Source organism: Lissotriton helveticus, chromosome 1_1 (assembly GCF_964261635.1).
Source record: "Lissotriton helveticus chromosome 1_1, aLisHel1.1, whole genome shotgun sequence".
Taxonomy (NCBI): Eukaryota; Metazoa; Chordata; class Amphibia; order Caudata; family Salamandridae; genus Lissotriton; species Lissotriton helveticus.
The window spans coordinates 720358479-720376196 of record NC_136057.1 but is presented as its reverse complement, the minus strand read 5'-3'; the positions used below and the strand labels follow the sequence as shown (position 1 = coordinate 720376196).

The 17718-nt window shown below is 46.4% G+C and overlaps 1 protein-coding gene across 2 annotated transcripts in view; it reads left to right on the top strand.

Moving 5' to 3' along the window:
* The window catches only part of NAV3 (neuron navigator 3), a 1248418-nt gene that overhangs the window by 1068375 nt on the left and 162325 nt on the right, over positions 1-17718 (top strand). The window contains exons 25-27 of one of the 2 annotated variants that reach the window (XM_078674250.1): positions 989-1110; positions 2775-2795; positions 5560-5723. In XM_078674250.1, the coding sequence (XP_078530376.1) occupies positions 989-1110; positions 2775-2795; positions 5560-5723 (307 nt within the window). The remainder of the gene's footprint in view (positions 1-988; positions 1111-2774; positions 2796-5559; positions 5724-17718) is intronic. The other variant, XM_078674251.1, reaches the window with a different exon arrangement.

Genomic DNA, 17718 nt, shown 5'->3' with positions numbered 1-17718 from the left:
AGGTTTTTTAAATGCTAATTCCTAACTATAACGATTGTGAAACCTATGTTTTTTTTGTGAATATATATAGATACATATATATATATATATATACATATATAGAAAGAGAGAGAGAGATATCTCTTTTCGCCCCTCCAGGGAAAGCACACATCTATAAAAAAATATAAGGGGTCGGCCAGTGAGCAAGAGGGCCGACCCCCTGCCAATTTTGCCCTTTTTTTAACACTTCAGGGGGGCAATTGCTCGGCCCCTGGGAAAAGCAAACTTTTTTTTTTAAATAACCCCGGGCGGCCTAATTCCATGAGGGCCGACTGCCCCAAGAGATCCCTGGTGTCTAGTGGGGTTTCCTGGCAGTGGATCGCAGCAATTCTATGATCCATGGCCAGGAAACCCTTTCAGGAAGGCCTTGTTCAAAAGGGGAGACTCTCTCCTTTCAAACAAGGCTTCCCTGAAAGCTGGGGAGGCCGTTTTCAGACCGTTTTCCCCGCTGGAGTCAATAGCGGCCTTACCTGCAGCAGTCCTGGCTCCGGTGGGGAAAACTGTGATGCCAGAGCACCTCGCGGCGTGATGACGACACAAATGGGCAGGGCGGCGGGGAGAGACACAAAAAGCCTTCTGTATCTCCCCTAGGGAAAAAAAAGAAACCTCCGGTGCTTTGCACCGGAGGAATAAAGGGAGCCCTCCCTGATGTCAGCCAATGGACGTGCGCCGCACCAGGGAGGAAGTGCTTGCGTCTGCCATTTGCCGACGCAAGCACCAAAACTGTTAAAAGACAGAGTGAACTCTGTGTTCTGTTTTCGGTGTCTGCTTTAGTGTGACTTTATGGGTCACTGTCGAGGACATTTTCCCCTTGAGTCATCAACAGAGCGTCTAGTATTCCAGTCTAGTGTATAAAATGGCAAGTTAGTTTCATTTTAGTAGTGTGTTCATTTCATATATGATGAACAGAAGTAGACCCACAATGCATATGGTTTTCTGTTGCTTTTAGATATGCGAATAAGGCGACAACATTCATCAGAAAGTGTTTCCAGTGTTAACAGTGCTACTAGCCATTCCAGCATTGGAAGTGGAAATGATGTGGATGCCAAGAAAAAGAAAAAGAAAAGCTGGGTAAGTGTCTGGCGATTACATATCTTGTTGTGATTTTCAGTCCTTTTTAGAAGGCTTCCTTAATCCATGGTATAGAATATAAATATGTAGAAATTAATCTAACAGCATAACTATGTTCCTAAAATTTAATTTGGCCGACCAGTGGGACTGATTATGATGGTGGTCCAATGAGCGTCCGACAGCCATCATTGGGGGATTGGGACCGGCCGACAGGTAGTCGGCATGTCCCACCTGCCGAATTAGATCCCATGGCCGTGTAGGTGGTCGGAAGCATCCTGTTTTCCATTGCGGCTTGTGCTGCGGCCCGCAAAAGGGGAGCAGCTCAAGCTTCAGTGGAAAAGGGGATGTTTTGAAGCTTCCATACCTTGTGTGCCAGGCACCAAATGGTGCCTGGCACACAGGGCATGGATGTTTGGGGGGCACCACAGGTACCCCGCTGGGCCTCATAGCGGAGGCCACAGGGGGACGGGGGCCCTGCTAGGGGCCCCCAAAGTCCCTTTACGACAGCCTTACTATGGCAGTCGGACCGTCATGGAAAGGCTGTCGGAAAGGGACATCGTAATCCCTATGGGGAGTTCGATCCACCTGGCAGACTGGCGGGCTACTTAAGCCGGTCCCTTTATCTGATGCGGTCCGACTGACCGCATGATAATGTGGTGGTCGGACCACTCTCCTGGATGTCGGTAGGACTGCCACCGACGGCCTGTCGGTGGTGGTCCCACTGACATCCTAATCAGCCCCTCTGTGTTGATTTCTTTTTTTTTATTTATTTATGAATATTTGTTTTCACAGGTTGATTTCTTTAAATATGTAACTAAATACTTTGTTGTTTGGACTAGCATTCCTTCAGAAACTAGCACAAAAAGCTTTGTAATTTATTTTGCAAATATTAAATTGTGTTAAAAAGATAGCAGGCTTTATTCTGCAGCTCCTGTATTCTGATTTTGGGAAGCAATTAGTCATTTGTGCCTGATTTGGGATTATAATATGTTGATAATACATCACTGTTTATATCTCCGTGCGAATTCTGCCTTGTAGAACATGGTGGAACCAGTGCAGAGAAAACTTTACAGTTCTGGGTTTTCTTTTATCTCAGAATGTAGGAAATAGTAGGATATCCACGGAAAACGTGGTATATCCACGTTTTTCCCGATTTGAAGGTGTTGCGCTCAGAATTAAGTGTTAATAGCATATCTGGTAAATGTTACCTTCGCCATTATTGATGTTTACCAGTTGTGGTATTGGCTGAGCTAGCAGGGAACCCAGAATGGAGCCAATAAACTTCAAAATGTTAGAAATGCAACATTGAAGAGATCCTATGCTTTCATGCAGGAGCACGGCATGAGGTTGCCTTAATTGACTAGTTTCTATTGCAATTTGCTTTTAGCCAGCATTCGTGCCATTGCTTTGTGTCCACCTATACTTTGAACCTTTAGAAAATGTAGAAAATCAATGGGGCAATGCAACCTACCATTTCATTAGGCGATCATAACTAGCTAGTACCCAATATTAGTATATGGATTTAACAATCAATAACAAATTATGTTATTAAAGACTAACACGTTTTATTTTGTGAATGTGTATGCAGATGGTAGTTTGTTGTAACTCTGCTCAGCCATGTTTCCCGTGATGTGTAATTCCACACTCTTTCATGTTTCTGCAAGGTGAACTCTAAAGGAAGTGAGGTGAATATAAAACATGACTAATTTGGCATGCATCTATACAAACCCTATCCTGGCATGATTACTACTTATGTTGGCAGAAGCTTTTGCGGCTGCTTAAAACAGATGATCTAATTTTCTTCTCCTTTTGCCTCGATTCAATTTCAATTCAAAATTACAAACAAAGATTGACTGTTGGTTTTCTAGGCAAAAATAATTTTGTTTTCCTAACAGATACTGTTTTTTATGGACTAACTTCACTCTATGGAAACACAAAAACATATGTCTAGATGTATAAGATTAAAATAATGTGTTTGAATTGATGGCTATATCGGTGTACAGACAGCTAACTGATTTATGTGTAGATGGAAAGGTCGACGGGAAGGGGGCTTTGAAGCGTGACTGAATGGATGGAACAAATGATATAAATAGCTGATAGGATGGATGGACACACGGTGATAATCAGATGGTGAGACACATTAGTTTGGAAGAAAGGGGCTCTTGTATAGCATGAAGAGCAGATTGAAAGGCAAAGAAAACCCAAGTGGGTATTAAAACAGACCAATTGAACACCACCTCGCCGTGGTTTTGTATAACGGGACAGGACTGACCACATACCACTTCCTTTGTCTAAAATCAGAAGCTGTCCACACTATGAAATTAGAATAAAAAGATTACAAACCGCAATGGGTATATTAATGTATAGCCCAGTCAGTAATGTGTGAGTCCATGCACACAGTGATCTCGGTTTGGAACCGACATTACAGTAGTAACCACATTGGGTCAATGTCACATTCAGATCTTGTGGGAAAAAGCGTACCCTTTCTCTCTGATTTCAGGTTCAGTCACTGCAATTGCTTTTTACCTCACCCTGCTGCAATGTCAGTTTGCTAGAACACATTCACTGTGCTTGATATTGGTGCTGTATTTTAATATCTTATCAGGTTTCAAACATATTAACTGCCTCCTAACGGGATGGATAGAATAATTGAAGAGTCTCTGTGTAACTCAGTAAGCCCTCCATGGTACAGGTCCAACTGATTAGACACATTCGGCCTGATTTAGATCCTGGCGGACGGGTTACTCTGCACAAAGGTGACGGATATCCCATCCGCTGAAATATAAATCCCATAGGATATAATGGGATGTTTATTTGAGCGGACGGGATAGCCATCGCAGTTGTGGAGGAGTAACCGTCCGCCAAGATCAAAATCAGACTTATTGTGTGAATGCTGCAACCTCCTACCTGCTGTATTCTTTCTATGAGAAATTCTGAAAGTCCACCACATTTTCAAATTTCATATGGGAAGTAACTCCTTCGTGGGTCACAGTGATCTTCTTTGGAATTAATTTCCATCGTCATTGAGGATAGCACCAAGCTACTTGGCATTCTCAAACAGCTAGAGATCTGGTGGTTTCCTCATTGATTTTCATCGTAGAATTCTTTGCAGTTTCCTCCCTTGATAGCCTGTTACACATCAAGTGCCAAAAATCCCTCGTGGCAGACAGGCAGTTTATAAAAAGAAAAAGAAAATCAATTCATATTGGTACAGCAGTGGCAGATATGACTCGCGGATGGGATTGGGGGTAGGATTTTTGTGCGTGTGGTCGTGATTGTGGGTGGGACGGAAAAATGTAATTAAAAAAATTACTTACCTTGCCGCCGCCCGGTCCTGCGTCGCTGCTCCTCCTCTCCTCCTTCCAATTTCAGGAGGGATGCAGTCTGGCTCCCTACCCTAAGCATATCACAACACTGCAATTGAAGCAATGTGATTGGTCTGAGCGTCGTGACACAGTGCTCAGCCAGGGTCTGTAGGGTTGGCATTGTTCTCCATGCAGGTTGAAATGCAGCCAGTATGGAAAAGAGGGAAAGTGCACAAGACTGGTTTGGGTGGCCTGAGAGGGCCAGCCAAACAGTCACTGCAAACTTTTAGGAGTGGGCAAACCACTCCTCCCCTGCCCTGCTCGCAGAGCAGCCCGCCTGCCTGCCTGCGTGCCCGCAAAGCAGGGAAACATAAAATGATAATAACTGAAAGTTATTATTATTTTATGTTTTAGCTTCTGCACTGCTTGAAAGCAGTGGGGTGGAAGAGCCGTCCCTCTATTGGCAGAATATTTTTAGTTTTTATGAAAAGAAACGTCTCCCTGAAAACAATTTACTTTGATGTTAATGAGGTTGCTCTTATTTGAAAGCCCTCATAAAAGAAACGTTATCGATTCCAAGTAATGCTAGCAAATACTAGCAAAAAAGGTACTTTGACCATTCCTCCCCATTTTGAAATGTTTGGTATGGATCAACACATAGGCCTCATGGTTCTGTGCTTGGCATTTCTGTTAGGTTCTAGCTGTACATGGACCGATTAGTTACTAACATTGAGTTTCTGCTTTAAAATGCAAGTGACAGGTACTTTTTAAAATCTTTCTTCAAGTAAAGAGTAGGTGCGAGAAAGACTAGTATTCATCTATAAAAGTGAGTTGACAATATTGAGAAATTCAGTAATCCATTTCTGCACTATAATAATTGTCTTCTAGAGTCCTTAAAACTTACCATGGTTGTAGGCTTTTTTGTATATGATGGATGGCCTCTTGCAATAACCTGGAACCTGCTCCATCTTCTGGCTTTAAATGCATATGCTTTGCTTGGTTACTGAAATGATGATGTATTTCTTATGCAATTATATTCAGACCTCTGGCACTGGCTAAGACATCAGCTGCAATCTAATTATTGAAAGACTTAAGTGTCTCAAAGTACTATTGATTATATAAGTAAATGTTCATCCTTTTTCAGTTGAGGAGCTCCTTTAAGCAGGCTTTCGGCAAGAAAAAGTCCAGCAAGCACCCTTCGGACATGGAAGAACAGAATGATTCATCACTTCCATCATCACCCAAGTTCAGCCACCAGTCAGGAGAACCATGTTTGTCATTGATGAAGCCATCACAATCCGCATCTGCGTAAGTTATTCCAGACATCTACTGTCATTGACTTAGTAGGCACCGCATAATCCGATTACTACATCATACAATTTCATTATAATGAACTTTGGTTTAGTTTAATTTATTGATTTTATTTTTTGCTTTAGTTTAGTTTACTTATTTGTTTTTTTTTATTGCCTTGGTTTAGTTTACTTATTTGTTTTTATTTTTTTGTGTCATCATTTCTTATTGGAGATCAAAGATAGGCAATTTCATAGGTTACAAAACAATATAGTAAATATAAATCATTATGTGACAAATATTATACATCTGTAATGTATTAAGGAAGAGGGAAAAAATGGAGGGAAAAGGAAAAAGGAGAAGGGAAAAAGCTATATATAGGGAGGGAAAGAAAAGAGAATTAGAATTTCAGGAATCGTGAAGAAAGGGGTTCCACACCTGCTGGAATATTTGCTCTTGATCTTGTATCCTATAAATTACCTGTTCATAAGATGCTGTCTGTATCATCGCAACCATCCAGTCCTCTTTGGAGGGAGGGCTATGTGATTGCCACAGCCTTAAAACACATAGTTCAGCAGTAGTAAGTGCAGTGTGTAAGAGTCGACTTTGAGGTTGTGAAATAGTAGGAAAACTTCTAAAGTCATGTAGCAAAAATAGTGGCAGGTGTGAAAGGGAGTGAAAGAGGAAAAGTTTCTAGTAGTGTAGCTCCTATTTGCAGCCAGAATTGTTTTATAAAAGGACATTAAAAAATTATATGCAGGAGGTCACAATTAGCTTCAGAGCATCTCCAACACCTAGAATGCGATGATAATCCAGCTCGTTGCAACTTTAAGAGAGTCCAATGCCAATCATGTAAAGTTTTAAAAACACAGAACTTCATTTGTGCTTCACGAGTACCCTTATCCAGGGCTTCCAATATGTCTGGCCAGGTATCTTCATCTATGGTGATATGAAGCCGTTCCTGCCATTCATCACGGAGAGTTGCAAGAAGTGGCTGCGAATATAAATGGTTAATCAGAGATCTATATAAACCTCACATGACACCTTTATGTCGGCCCCAAGTGCAAAGAAAAGTCAAAATCAGCGAAGTTTGCAGTGTCCAAGGGGGGAGGCCAAGACATCTCTTCAGAGAATGTTGGAGTTGTAAATATCTCGACGCCTGATGTACAGGAAGATCAAATTCTTCACAGAGAATCTCAAAAGATTTCAGTTCACCACCTACTATAAGTTGATCTATGATTAAGATTCCTCTTGAGCTCCATTCAGGCCAAGAAAGTGCTTGTCCATTAATATGAATGCTTTCATTCTTCCAGATGGGAGCTTTAGAATGTAAACGATGGGCAATGCGGAGTAGACGATGTGCACGTTGCCATGTTTGATATGTGGCATTGAGCACAGGATGTGCAGGATTAGTCCTAGGTTTACGAACATTGTATAAAAAATTAAGACCATCCTCATATTCAAGTATTGAGAGTTCTATTGTAACCCATTGAGGAGAGTCAGTTGCATCTAGGAATATGTAAGACTGTTGTGAAAGGTGTAAAGCTAGAGAGTACTGCTCTATCGATGGTAGACGTAGACCACCATGGGAGCGGCGTGCTATTAGTTTAGCAGCAGACAAACGAGGTCCCTTATTTCCCCAGACAAAGGATCGAATGCGAGAATCTATGCGACGAAGTGTGGCTAAAGGTATAATCATTGGGAGCATTCCTAAGACATAAGTAAATCGGGGCAAAGTAACCGTTCTCACCAGCTGTATTTTACCCCACATGGAGAAACTCAAAAGAGAACATTTGGCAAAATCAACTTCCATTTGTGCTATGAGAGGAGAGATGTTATCTGAAACCATTCTCTTCAATCCATGATTGATCAGAATTCCAAGATATTTTAATTGAGATGATTTCCAGCAAAAAGGATAGTCATCAATAAAAGCCTTTGTGGTAGAAGGAGAGAGAGGTAGAGCTTCACTTTTGTCCCAGTTCACTTTATAACCAGAAATCACAGAAAACTGTTTAATAATTTCAAGCAAATTTAGTAAGGAACGGGCAAGATCTTTAATTGTAAGAAGGATATCATCAGCGTAGAAGTATAATTGGGATACTCCTCCCGATATCGGTATACCCTGAATACTTATTTGTTTTTAATTTCTTTGGTTTAATTATTTGGTTTTATTGATTGCTTTGGTTTAGTTTACTTATTTGGTTTTATTAATTGTTTAGGTTTTTAAAATTATTTGTTTTTATTGATTGTTTTGCCATGCTGGGAAATGTAACGGTGTGCATATGAACCACAGAAAACCCGTTTGTCACGTATCCGACTGTACAGGCATAGAAGTAGATAAGTTAACACACATCTGTAACTTAAGATGCAATACATTGACTATAATCTGTGGTGCACGAGATAAGAGGCAGGTAAAACAAGCCACTGGTATCCGATTTTGTCATTTTCACTGATGTACACTATACAGACTTAAGATGGAAATCTAAGAGAGACTTGTACTGAACTTGTAACAAAGAAGTGATTGGCAATGTCAAATAAATCTCAGTTATCAAACCTTGATAAATTCTTAAGGTTGTAAGCGCTCCAAAAATGTCAGAGTTACTGGAACCAAAGAAAACTGTTACTCCTGAAATTCATTCTGGCTCCAAGAAATGTCATAACTGCATTCATTGCAACAGTGTAATCACTGGTAGTATGGTGCTTTATCCCTGTAAATGCCTGTCAATGAAATGAAAATATTCAGCAGATTGTAACACCAAGAATGTTTTTGATTTCAGAAAATGCCCACGCGGCTGTCTACATGTGCGGAAAACTGAAAGAAAAATGCAAATCAAACATAGCCTAAAAGCATCATTAGGAATCAGAATGAAAACTCCAATCTGAAAGAAACACTTTAGTGATAGATTCCTTACCTTAGTATTACCCCCAGGCATCAGGCTGGATCCGGAAAGATTTTGTCAGCAGTACCCCTGCCATTGGTAGGAGTCGTCATGTGCCTCCACGTACGTTGTTGGAGTCGTAGTCGCAGAGAGAATGTCGCTGGAGCTACTTAGACGCGCCCACGGGCACTGACGTCAGTTCTTTCTTTTTGCCCGCCAGCAAGCGCAGATCCGGAGAGAGCGGTAGCCCCAGTCACTTTTTGACAGAGTTATTTTTGGGACTTTGTTGTTTTTTTAGTCTTTGACTCATGGTGTATAGGGATGCCCGGTTGTAAGTCTTGCGTGGCTTGTCCCCGCACGAGGTCGATGACGGACCTGCATCGTGAGTGTCTCTACAGCCTGAGCGCGACCACGACTCCGAGTCGTGTCCCGAATGCTGCCCATGGCACTGAAAACTTTGTGGGAGCGGTCCTGAAAGTTGCTGGAGGCCCGAGAGTCAGCTCCGCGCCGTTGAAGGTCTCTGTCCCGTGGGAGGTCAAAGGACCAGTCATGGAGCGGCCACCACTACCATCTTCGCACTCGGAGTCAGGTGAGGCAAAGCACAAGAAGTCAAAGAAGCATTGTCGCTCTTTGCCTTCCCCATGCCTGTCGTGTGACATGGCTGAGGGTGCCGGTGGTGCCACCCCCGCGGCTCCGGCGGAGCCTGCGCAGTTGCCGATGGCCTACCCACAATTCCCGGGTCCCTCAGTGACTCTGGCCCAGCTACAGGACTTCCTGTCAGCCATGGCCCGCCTTTTTGGCCCATTGGGCCCATGGGTCCGACTGGGAGTTCTCTCTCTTCTTTGTCGCCAGCTCCAGCCCTGACGTCATTGACGACTCCGGTCTCGACGCCACGAGAACCCCATGGATCAATGCATGGTTCCCAGCCGATGTCGAGTGGCCTCGTACGACCGGCATTCACGTCTACGGCACCGCCACTGTTGTCCGCCGGCTCCATGGACGACACTGTCCCCTTCTTCCACCCCGACGTGGAGACCTTGCCAGACCGGTGTTGATCGACGCCGATACCAATGCAGATGGGGAATTTCTATCCCTTTCTCCATCCGCCTCCCTCTTTTCTGCCTGCCCGGCAGGTTGGGGTGGACGGGGAGGACGGGGAGGATGGGGAGGACGGGGCGGGGTCTGAGGACCCTCCTGCAGCCCAGTGTGAGTTAGACCCGGACTGGGAAGATGATTTGGAGGATGCAGGTGACATGGTTTTAATCCAGAACCTAGCACACTGTCTCCTTCTTCTGTGACTGCAGAGGTTGGTGGCACATTATCTGTGGTGTTGCGGGGAGCAGCCGAGGCGCTCCACCTCGAGCTCCCTACGGTGGCCGTCAGGACTAATCTCCTGCCAGAAGTGCTCCGGCCAGCGTCTTCCTCTACAGAACTGCTGTTGCACTTTAATAACTCACTTTCGGACGTTCTTTTGGGCTCCTGGTCCAGGCCCAACACAGGGGCTCCTATGGATAAGAACGTGGCCTGAAGCCATCACCTGACCCAGGGCGACCCCATTTTCCGCTCCCAACACCCAACCCCTGAGAGCTTGGTTGTCCAATCCTCTGCATTCCCAAGCGCATTCCCTTCCGCACCTCTGGACAGGGAATCCAAGAAACTGGAACAGTTTGGGAAGAAACTGTTTACTTCCGCCATTTCAGGGCTGGGGTCTGTGAATACCTCATGCCTCTTGGGGCATTATTCCCATTTTGTGTGGGACACGGTTGCACAGGTCCTGTCTCTGTGTCTGGAGGAGGCCTCGACGGTGCTCTCTCAAGCTATTGCTGAGGGGAAAGAGGCAGCCAAGTTCACAATTCCTTGTGGCCTTGACACCGCCAACTCCCTGGGCAGGGCGATTTCCAAAAGTAGGTCGTGGTTGGTTCTCCCACTTTTTTACTTGTTCCAAAGAATGACCAGGGCTGCCTTCTTATCTTAGACCTTGGGAACGTCAATTCTTTCCTCTGGAAGGAGAAGTTCAAGATGCTCACACTTGCTCAGGTCTTGTCTGCCCTAGACCCGCAAGACTGGTTGGTAGCATTGGCGCTTATTTTCATATCACTGTCCTGCCGGCCCACCTGCGTTACCTGCGGTTCACGGCAGGCCACAAGCACTTTCAGTTCACTGTGCTCCCTTTTGGCCTTGCCAGCGTCCCTCGGGTGTTCACGAAAGTGATGGCGGTGGTCGCCGCTCATCTGCACCGATCAGGGATTTCAGTCTTCCCCTATCTCGACGACTGGCTTTTGAAGGCAGGCTCACCCCAGGCAGTCGTCTCCCACCTCCAGTCTACGGCCGACCTCCTGAATTTGCTGGGGTTCTCCATCAACATGCTAAAGTCGCATCTGATTCCTTCTCAGAAGCTCCTTTTCATCGGTGTGGTTCTGGACACACCGCAGTTTCGGGTTTATCCTCCCGAACAGCGAGTCCAGTACATTCGGTCTATGATTCTGATTTTTCAGCCCTTGTCCTGGGTTTCGGTCGGGATGACCTTGAGGCTGCTGGGCCTCATGGCCTCCTGCATCCTGCTGACCAATCTTGTCAGATGGCATATGCGGGCTCTGCAGTGGGACCTGAAGTTCCAGTGGGCGCAGCATCAAGGGGACCTGTCCGAGTACATCCAGATCTTGGAGGGCACTGTGCGACAGTTGCAGTGGTGGCTCACGAACCAGCGTTGGGTCAGCGGCAGACCCCTCTCCCTTCCTCAACTAGAGCACACAGTGGTGACGGATGCGTCTCTCCTGGGATGGGGTGGCCACATGGGCGGAAATCAGAGGCCTCTGGTCTCCGGCGGAGTCCAGGCTCCATATCAACCTTCTGGAGCTCCGGGTGATCCTACTTGCACTGAAAGCATTCCTTCCCTCTGTCAAAGGGAGAGTAGTGCTAGTGTTCACAGACAACACCACCACCATGTGGTATTGCAACAAGCAAGGCGGGTGGGGTTGTGGACCCTATATCAGGAAGCTCTGCGTCTCTGGACATGGCTGGAACGTCAAGGCATTTCCTTGATGGTTTAATACCTCAACTTCCACCTCGACAATCAACTGGACCCCAACACCACATGCCTCCTGGACAACCTCCACAACATTGGACTCCGCCAGATCGTGACCGAGCCCACGGACTCAGCAGGACACACCCTCGACCCTGTCTTCACTACAGGAAACTCCATCACCTTCAGCCACACCACCGAACTCCCATGGACTGACCATCGTTGCGGCCACTTCACCTTCAGAACACCCACCATCCACAGACACCAGCACCTGCTTCCACAAAGAAACTGGACCAAAATCACCGACAACCAGCTCACCTCCTCACTCAACAACTCCACCCCAACCATCGCGGAAAACGACGACCCCAACACCGCAGCCCGAACGCTGCATAGATGGATCTCGGACAGCACCAACACCATAGCCCCCCTCAAGTAAAACAACAATACCCGTGCCAAGAAAGCCAGATGGTTTACCACCGAACTTCGAGAATCCAGGTGCACATGCCGCCGCCTCGAAAAGGCCTGGAGAAACACCAAATCCACAGAAGCCCACAACAACTTCAGAGCCGCCACCAACGCCCACCATCAACTCATCAGAGAAACAAGGAAAAAAGCGATTGAAGACAGAATCTCCATCCACGCACACAACAGCAAGGAACTCTTCAGCATCCTCAAGGAGTTCGCCCAACCCACCAGCGAGTCTACCGACATCCCTCCCTCACAAGACCTCTGCGACAAACTCAGCACCTTTTTCCATCACAAAATCAAGAGCATCTACGACAACTTCGACGAAGACAACCAACACACTGACCCCTCACCAATCACCCCCGACACCCGGAAACCAGCGATTGATGACTGGACAGCCCTCACCACCGAAGACACACTGAAGACAATGAAGTCAATCCACTCAGGGGCCCCCACGGGCCCCTGCCCCCACCACATCTTCAACAGAGCCGCCGACACCATCGCACCCATGCTCCGCTACACCATCAACCGCTCCCTGGCGACCGCCTCGTTCCCCGACGACTGGAAACACGCCGAGGTGAACCCCCTCCTAAAGAAACCCTCAGCGGACCCCACCGACCTAAAAAACTACAGACCCATCTCCCTGCTCCCGTTCCCAGCGAAAGTCATCGAGAAAGCCATCAACAGCCAACTCGCCACATTCATTGAAGAACACAACATCCTCGACTCCTCCCAATCCGGCTTCAGAAAAAACCACAGTACGGAAACCGCCCTCCTCGCCGCAACAGACGACATCCGCACCCTACTGGACAAAGGAGAAACAGTAGCCCTCATCCTCCTCGACCTATCAGCGGCGTTCGACACAGTCTCCCACCGAACCCTAATACGCAGACTCTACGACGTAGGAATCCAGGACAAGGCACTCGACTGGATCTGCTCCTTCCTCTCCGGCAGGACGCATCGGGTCAGACTCCCCCCTTTCCTCTCGGACCCCACACCTACCACCTGCGGAGTCCCCCAGGGCTCCTCCCTCAGCCCGACGCTCTTCAACGTCTACATGGCTCCACTTGCCCCCATCGTCAGAACCTATGGACTCAACATCGTGTCATACGCAGACGACACCCAGCTCATCCTCTCCCTATCCAACGAGCCAAACACCGCCAGACGAAACTTTCGAGAAGGCATGGAAGCCATCGCCAAATGGATGAAAAACAGCTGCCTACAACTAAACACCAACAAAACAGAAGTACTCATCATGGGCCCAAACCCCGACGCCTGGAGCGACACCTGGTGGCCCACCGCCCTCAGAAACCCGCCAACCCCCACAGACCACGCACGCAACCTGGGAATCATCCTGGACTCCGAGCTCAAAATGGACCGCCAGATCAACTCTATCTCATCTTCCTGCTTCCACACCCTCCGCCTCCTTCGTAAGACCTTCAAATGGATCCCCCTCGAACACCGAAAGACAGTCACTCACGCCATGGTTACCAGCAGACTCGACTACGGCAACGCACTCTACGCCGGAATAAACAAAAACCTCATCCGCAAGCTACAGAACATCCAGAACGCCGACGCAAGACTGGTCCTCAACCTGCCAAAACACTGCCACATCTCCCAGCACCTGCACACACTCCACTGGCTCCCCGTCGAGGCGAGAATCACCTTTAAGATGCTCACCCATGCACACAAGGCCCTCCACGGCACCGGACCAGCATACCTGAACAGCCGACTCAAATTCCACGCACCCCAAAGGACCCTACGATCAGCCCAGCTCTCCTACGCCGTGGTCCCCCGCACCAGAAAGACCAGATCGGGAGGCTGCTCCTTCTCCTTCCTCGCGGCCAAAGCATGGAACGCCCTTCCGCTCCACCTCAGACAGACAACATCACTCCCCATCTTCGCAAGAAACCTCAAAACCTGGCTCTTCGACAGACCCCCTCCTTGATGGTATGGAACCTGCACCCCCCCACCCCTAGCACCTTGAGACCCCTACGTGTGAGTAGTCACGCTTTAACAAACCCCTGATTGATTGATTGATTGGCAGGTTCTTTGAACGCCAGGGTGGACAAACTCAGCCTCAGTTGCATGATGGATCACGAATGGCGTCTTCACTCGAAGGTGGCACAAGGTCTCTTTTAACAGTGGGGAGAGCCTTGGTTTGATCTATTCGCCACCAAAGAGAACGCGCAATGTGATCACTTCTGCGTGTTGGAATTTTCAAGGTGGCACTCGCTCAGTGGCGCATTTCATCATGAGTGGAGCTGCAGTTTATTGTACGCCTTTCAGCCTATACCACTTCTACTTGCAGAAGATCAGGTGGGCTCGAGGAGTTTGGTATCACAAGCTACTCAGTATGAGCAAGGATCCCCCGATCCGACTGCCTCTTCGGGGGGATCTTCTGTTGCAGAACCACCCGAACCTGTCCAGCCTCCACCTACTTGCGTGGCGATTTAGCGGCAACAGTTGATTCCTTTTGACTTGCCTCCTGAAGTCTGTGATATCATTCTGGCAGCCAGGCATCCCTCCACTAAATCGGTATAAATGGAACAAATTTGTGGCATGGTTCACAGCAGAGCCTGTGGATCCCCTTTCTGACCCTCTTTCACAAGTCCTTTTGTTCCTTCTTTCTCTGGCCCAGCAGGGCTCTGCTCTGGGCACTATTAAGGGCTATCTTTCTGCAATTCTTTGCCTTTCTCAGGCTCCCTGATCAGCCCTCTCTTTTCAAGTCACCTGTTGTAAATAGATTTCTCAAAAGCATTACTCACCTTTTCCCTCCTATTCCGTTTTTGATACAGCAGTGGGACTTGAATCTGGTTCTTACCTATTTGATGTGTGCTCCCTTTGAGCCACTTCACAAATGTCCTCTTCATTTATTGACTTTGAAGTCTGCTTTCCTGGTTGCCATCACCTCCGCTAGGCACGTGAGAGAGCTCCTGGCTCTTTCCTGTAGGCGTCCTTTTCTATAGGTCCATCCGGACAAGGATGTGCTTCGCACTCGTCATTCCTTCTTGCCAAAAGTTGTCACTGCCTTCCACACCGGGCACACTATCACCTTGCCCACTTTCTTTCCACCTCCACACCCTTCCAGAGAGGCTCCACCGTCTGGACCCAAAACGTGCAGTCTCATTTTACCTGAATCGCACACAACAGTTCCGGGTGAATGACCAGCTCTTTGTTGGCTACATGGGTGCCAAGAAAAGCCGGGCTGTACACAAGAGGACTATCTCCAGCTGGGTTGTCTTGTGTACCAAGGCCTGTTATTCTCTGGCTAAAAGGAACCTCCGATGGGGTTGCACGCCCATTCTACCAGGGCGACAGCAGCTACTACTGCATTGGAACGCAGTGCTCTCCTGCAAGACATCTGTCAGGCAGCCACGTGGGCCTCGTGCACACTTTTACTAAGCGTTATTGCCTTGACTGTCAAGCCCGGAGAGACAGCTTATTTGGCTGTTCTGTGCGCCGCGACTTTCTGGTGTGATCTTTGTTCACAGACCTACCACCAGGGTTGGTATTGCTGGGGTACCTATTCTAAGGTAAGGAATCTATCACTAACGTGTTTCTTTCAGATGAACAAGTTACTTACCTCAGTAATGATATATCTGTAAGAAACATTAGTTAGTGATAGATTCCTTACCGCCCCACCCATCGTCCCCATTCTGCGAATTGATTTCTAGGGTTAAGGTCGTCCCTTTCAGGGCCCTAGTTTCAATGCACCAGTGGTTAGTAACTTGCATGGCTCTGCGTTCCTGGTGCGGAAAGTTCTGTACAAAACTGACGTCAGTGCGCGTAGGCGCGTCTAAGTAGCTCCAGCGACGTCATCTCTGTGACTACGATGCCAAGGACATACGCGAAGCTGCACGACGACGCCTACCAACGCGCAGGTGTACTGCTGATGAAAACTTTCCAGATCCAGTCTGACGCCTGGGGGTAATTCTAAGGTAAGGAATCTATCACTAACTAATGTTTCTTACATATATATCGTTACCAATGGTAAGTAACTCGTCTACTGCTTTATTGGGTTGAGGAAAAGAACTACATTGCACGAATTAGAGAGACTCATGGGATAAAAAGACTCTATGCATTACAACCCAAAGAGTTAAACAATAAGTTGTAAATATTTTGTTTTCTGTCACTTCACAATACTCATGTTTGACTACTGTTTCCCTCCCCTTTTTTTGCCATGAAGACTACGATGCATTTTGTTTTGCCACCATACAATAGTAATTTCATATTAAGGGTTAAATTTAGGCAAGAAAGCTATTTGTCCATGTTATAATATCTTCAGTTTTCTGTCCGTGGTCATTTGTTATCTTTTCAACATAATGTCTTTATACATTATTAACACATTATTATGAGTTATTGGTCGCACCCAGTCAGTCAGGCTGACTCCCTATAACTTGACCAGTGCCAATACCACCTGCGGGGTACCACAGGGCTCTTCCCTGTCCCCCTATCTGTTCAACCTCTATATCTGCCCCTTGATCCACTCCCTCCAACATCGGAAGGTTTAAGATCTACAATTATGCGGATGATATGCCGTTGATTTTCCCAATTGACGAGATGGAGAACTCCAAGGAATTTTTTCAAAATACCATATTATTTTTCAAAGACTGGATGAGTTATAACCACCTCAAATTGACCTCTGATAAAACAGAGATAGTCATTTCAAACAACAGACTACACCATTGAACACCAGCACACTGGCCGGATACATTAGGAACTCCACCAATCCCTTAGAACTCTGTAAAAAGCCTTGCATCCAAATTGACGCTAACCTATCTATGCAATTGCAGATTAAGCTGGTCACGTCATTCTTCTATCAACTGAGGAACTTCAAAAAGAAAAGGAGATTCTTCACTAGGGAAGCAAGTGTGGTAATCATGATGACTATGATTATGTCCAGGTTGGATTATTCCAATGCCATCTACTTAGGCCTTACAGCTAATCAAATCCACAAGCTTCAGCTGATACAGAATCAAGCTGCCAGAGTAATTTATCAACCACTGAGATACTGCCATACTAAGCCATTGATGAAGCAGCTTTATTGGCTTCCATGGTCCAGCGGTCTATGTTTAAAACAGGCTGCATGATCCTAAATGCAATCAACGATAGGGGCCCAACATTTTTTTCTAGGAGGATCCATCCGTACCTCCCTAAACGGAACCTTAAATCAGCAACAATGAACATGGTGATGATTCCAAGATTTAGCACAAAAAAACGGGTGGTTCGCGATTCTCTATGCTAGGCCCCAAATTCTGGAACTCCCTACCGATTGATTTGAGGCAAACATTGGATTACATGTGTTTCAAGAAGAAACTAAAAAATTGTCTCTTCACCGAGGCCTATTGCTAGACCTTATCTTTGGGGTGGCTTCCTACTCAGCGCCAAGAGACCTTTGGTGTACGTGCGCTCAATAAATTCCCTATAACATAACACTGTGTTTTTTAAATTATCAGTTTTTCGTATTCAAAACACATTTTTTCTTATGAAATTACAAAAGTGTCATTTTGCACTTGTTAACCTTAAAATTGATAAGGGGTCACATTTAGTTTATATCAAGTTTGACACCATTATATGAACACAAAATACAAAATTTCTATTGTTCTACGGGGCTCATACTTTGAGTCACCATGCCATACACTTC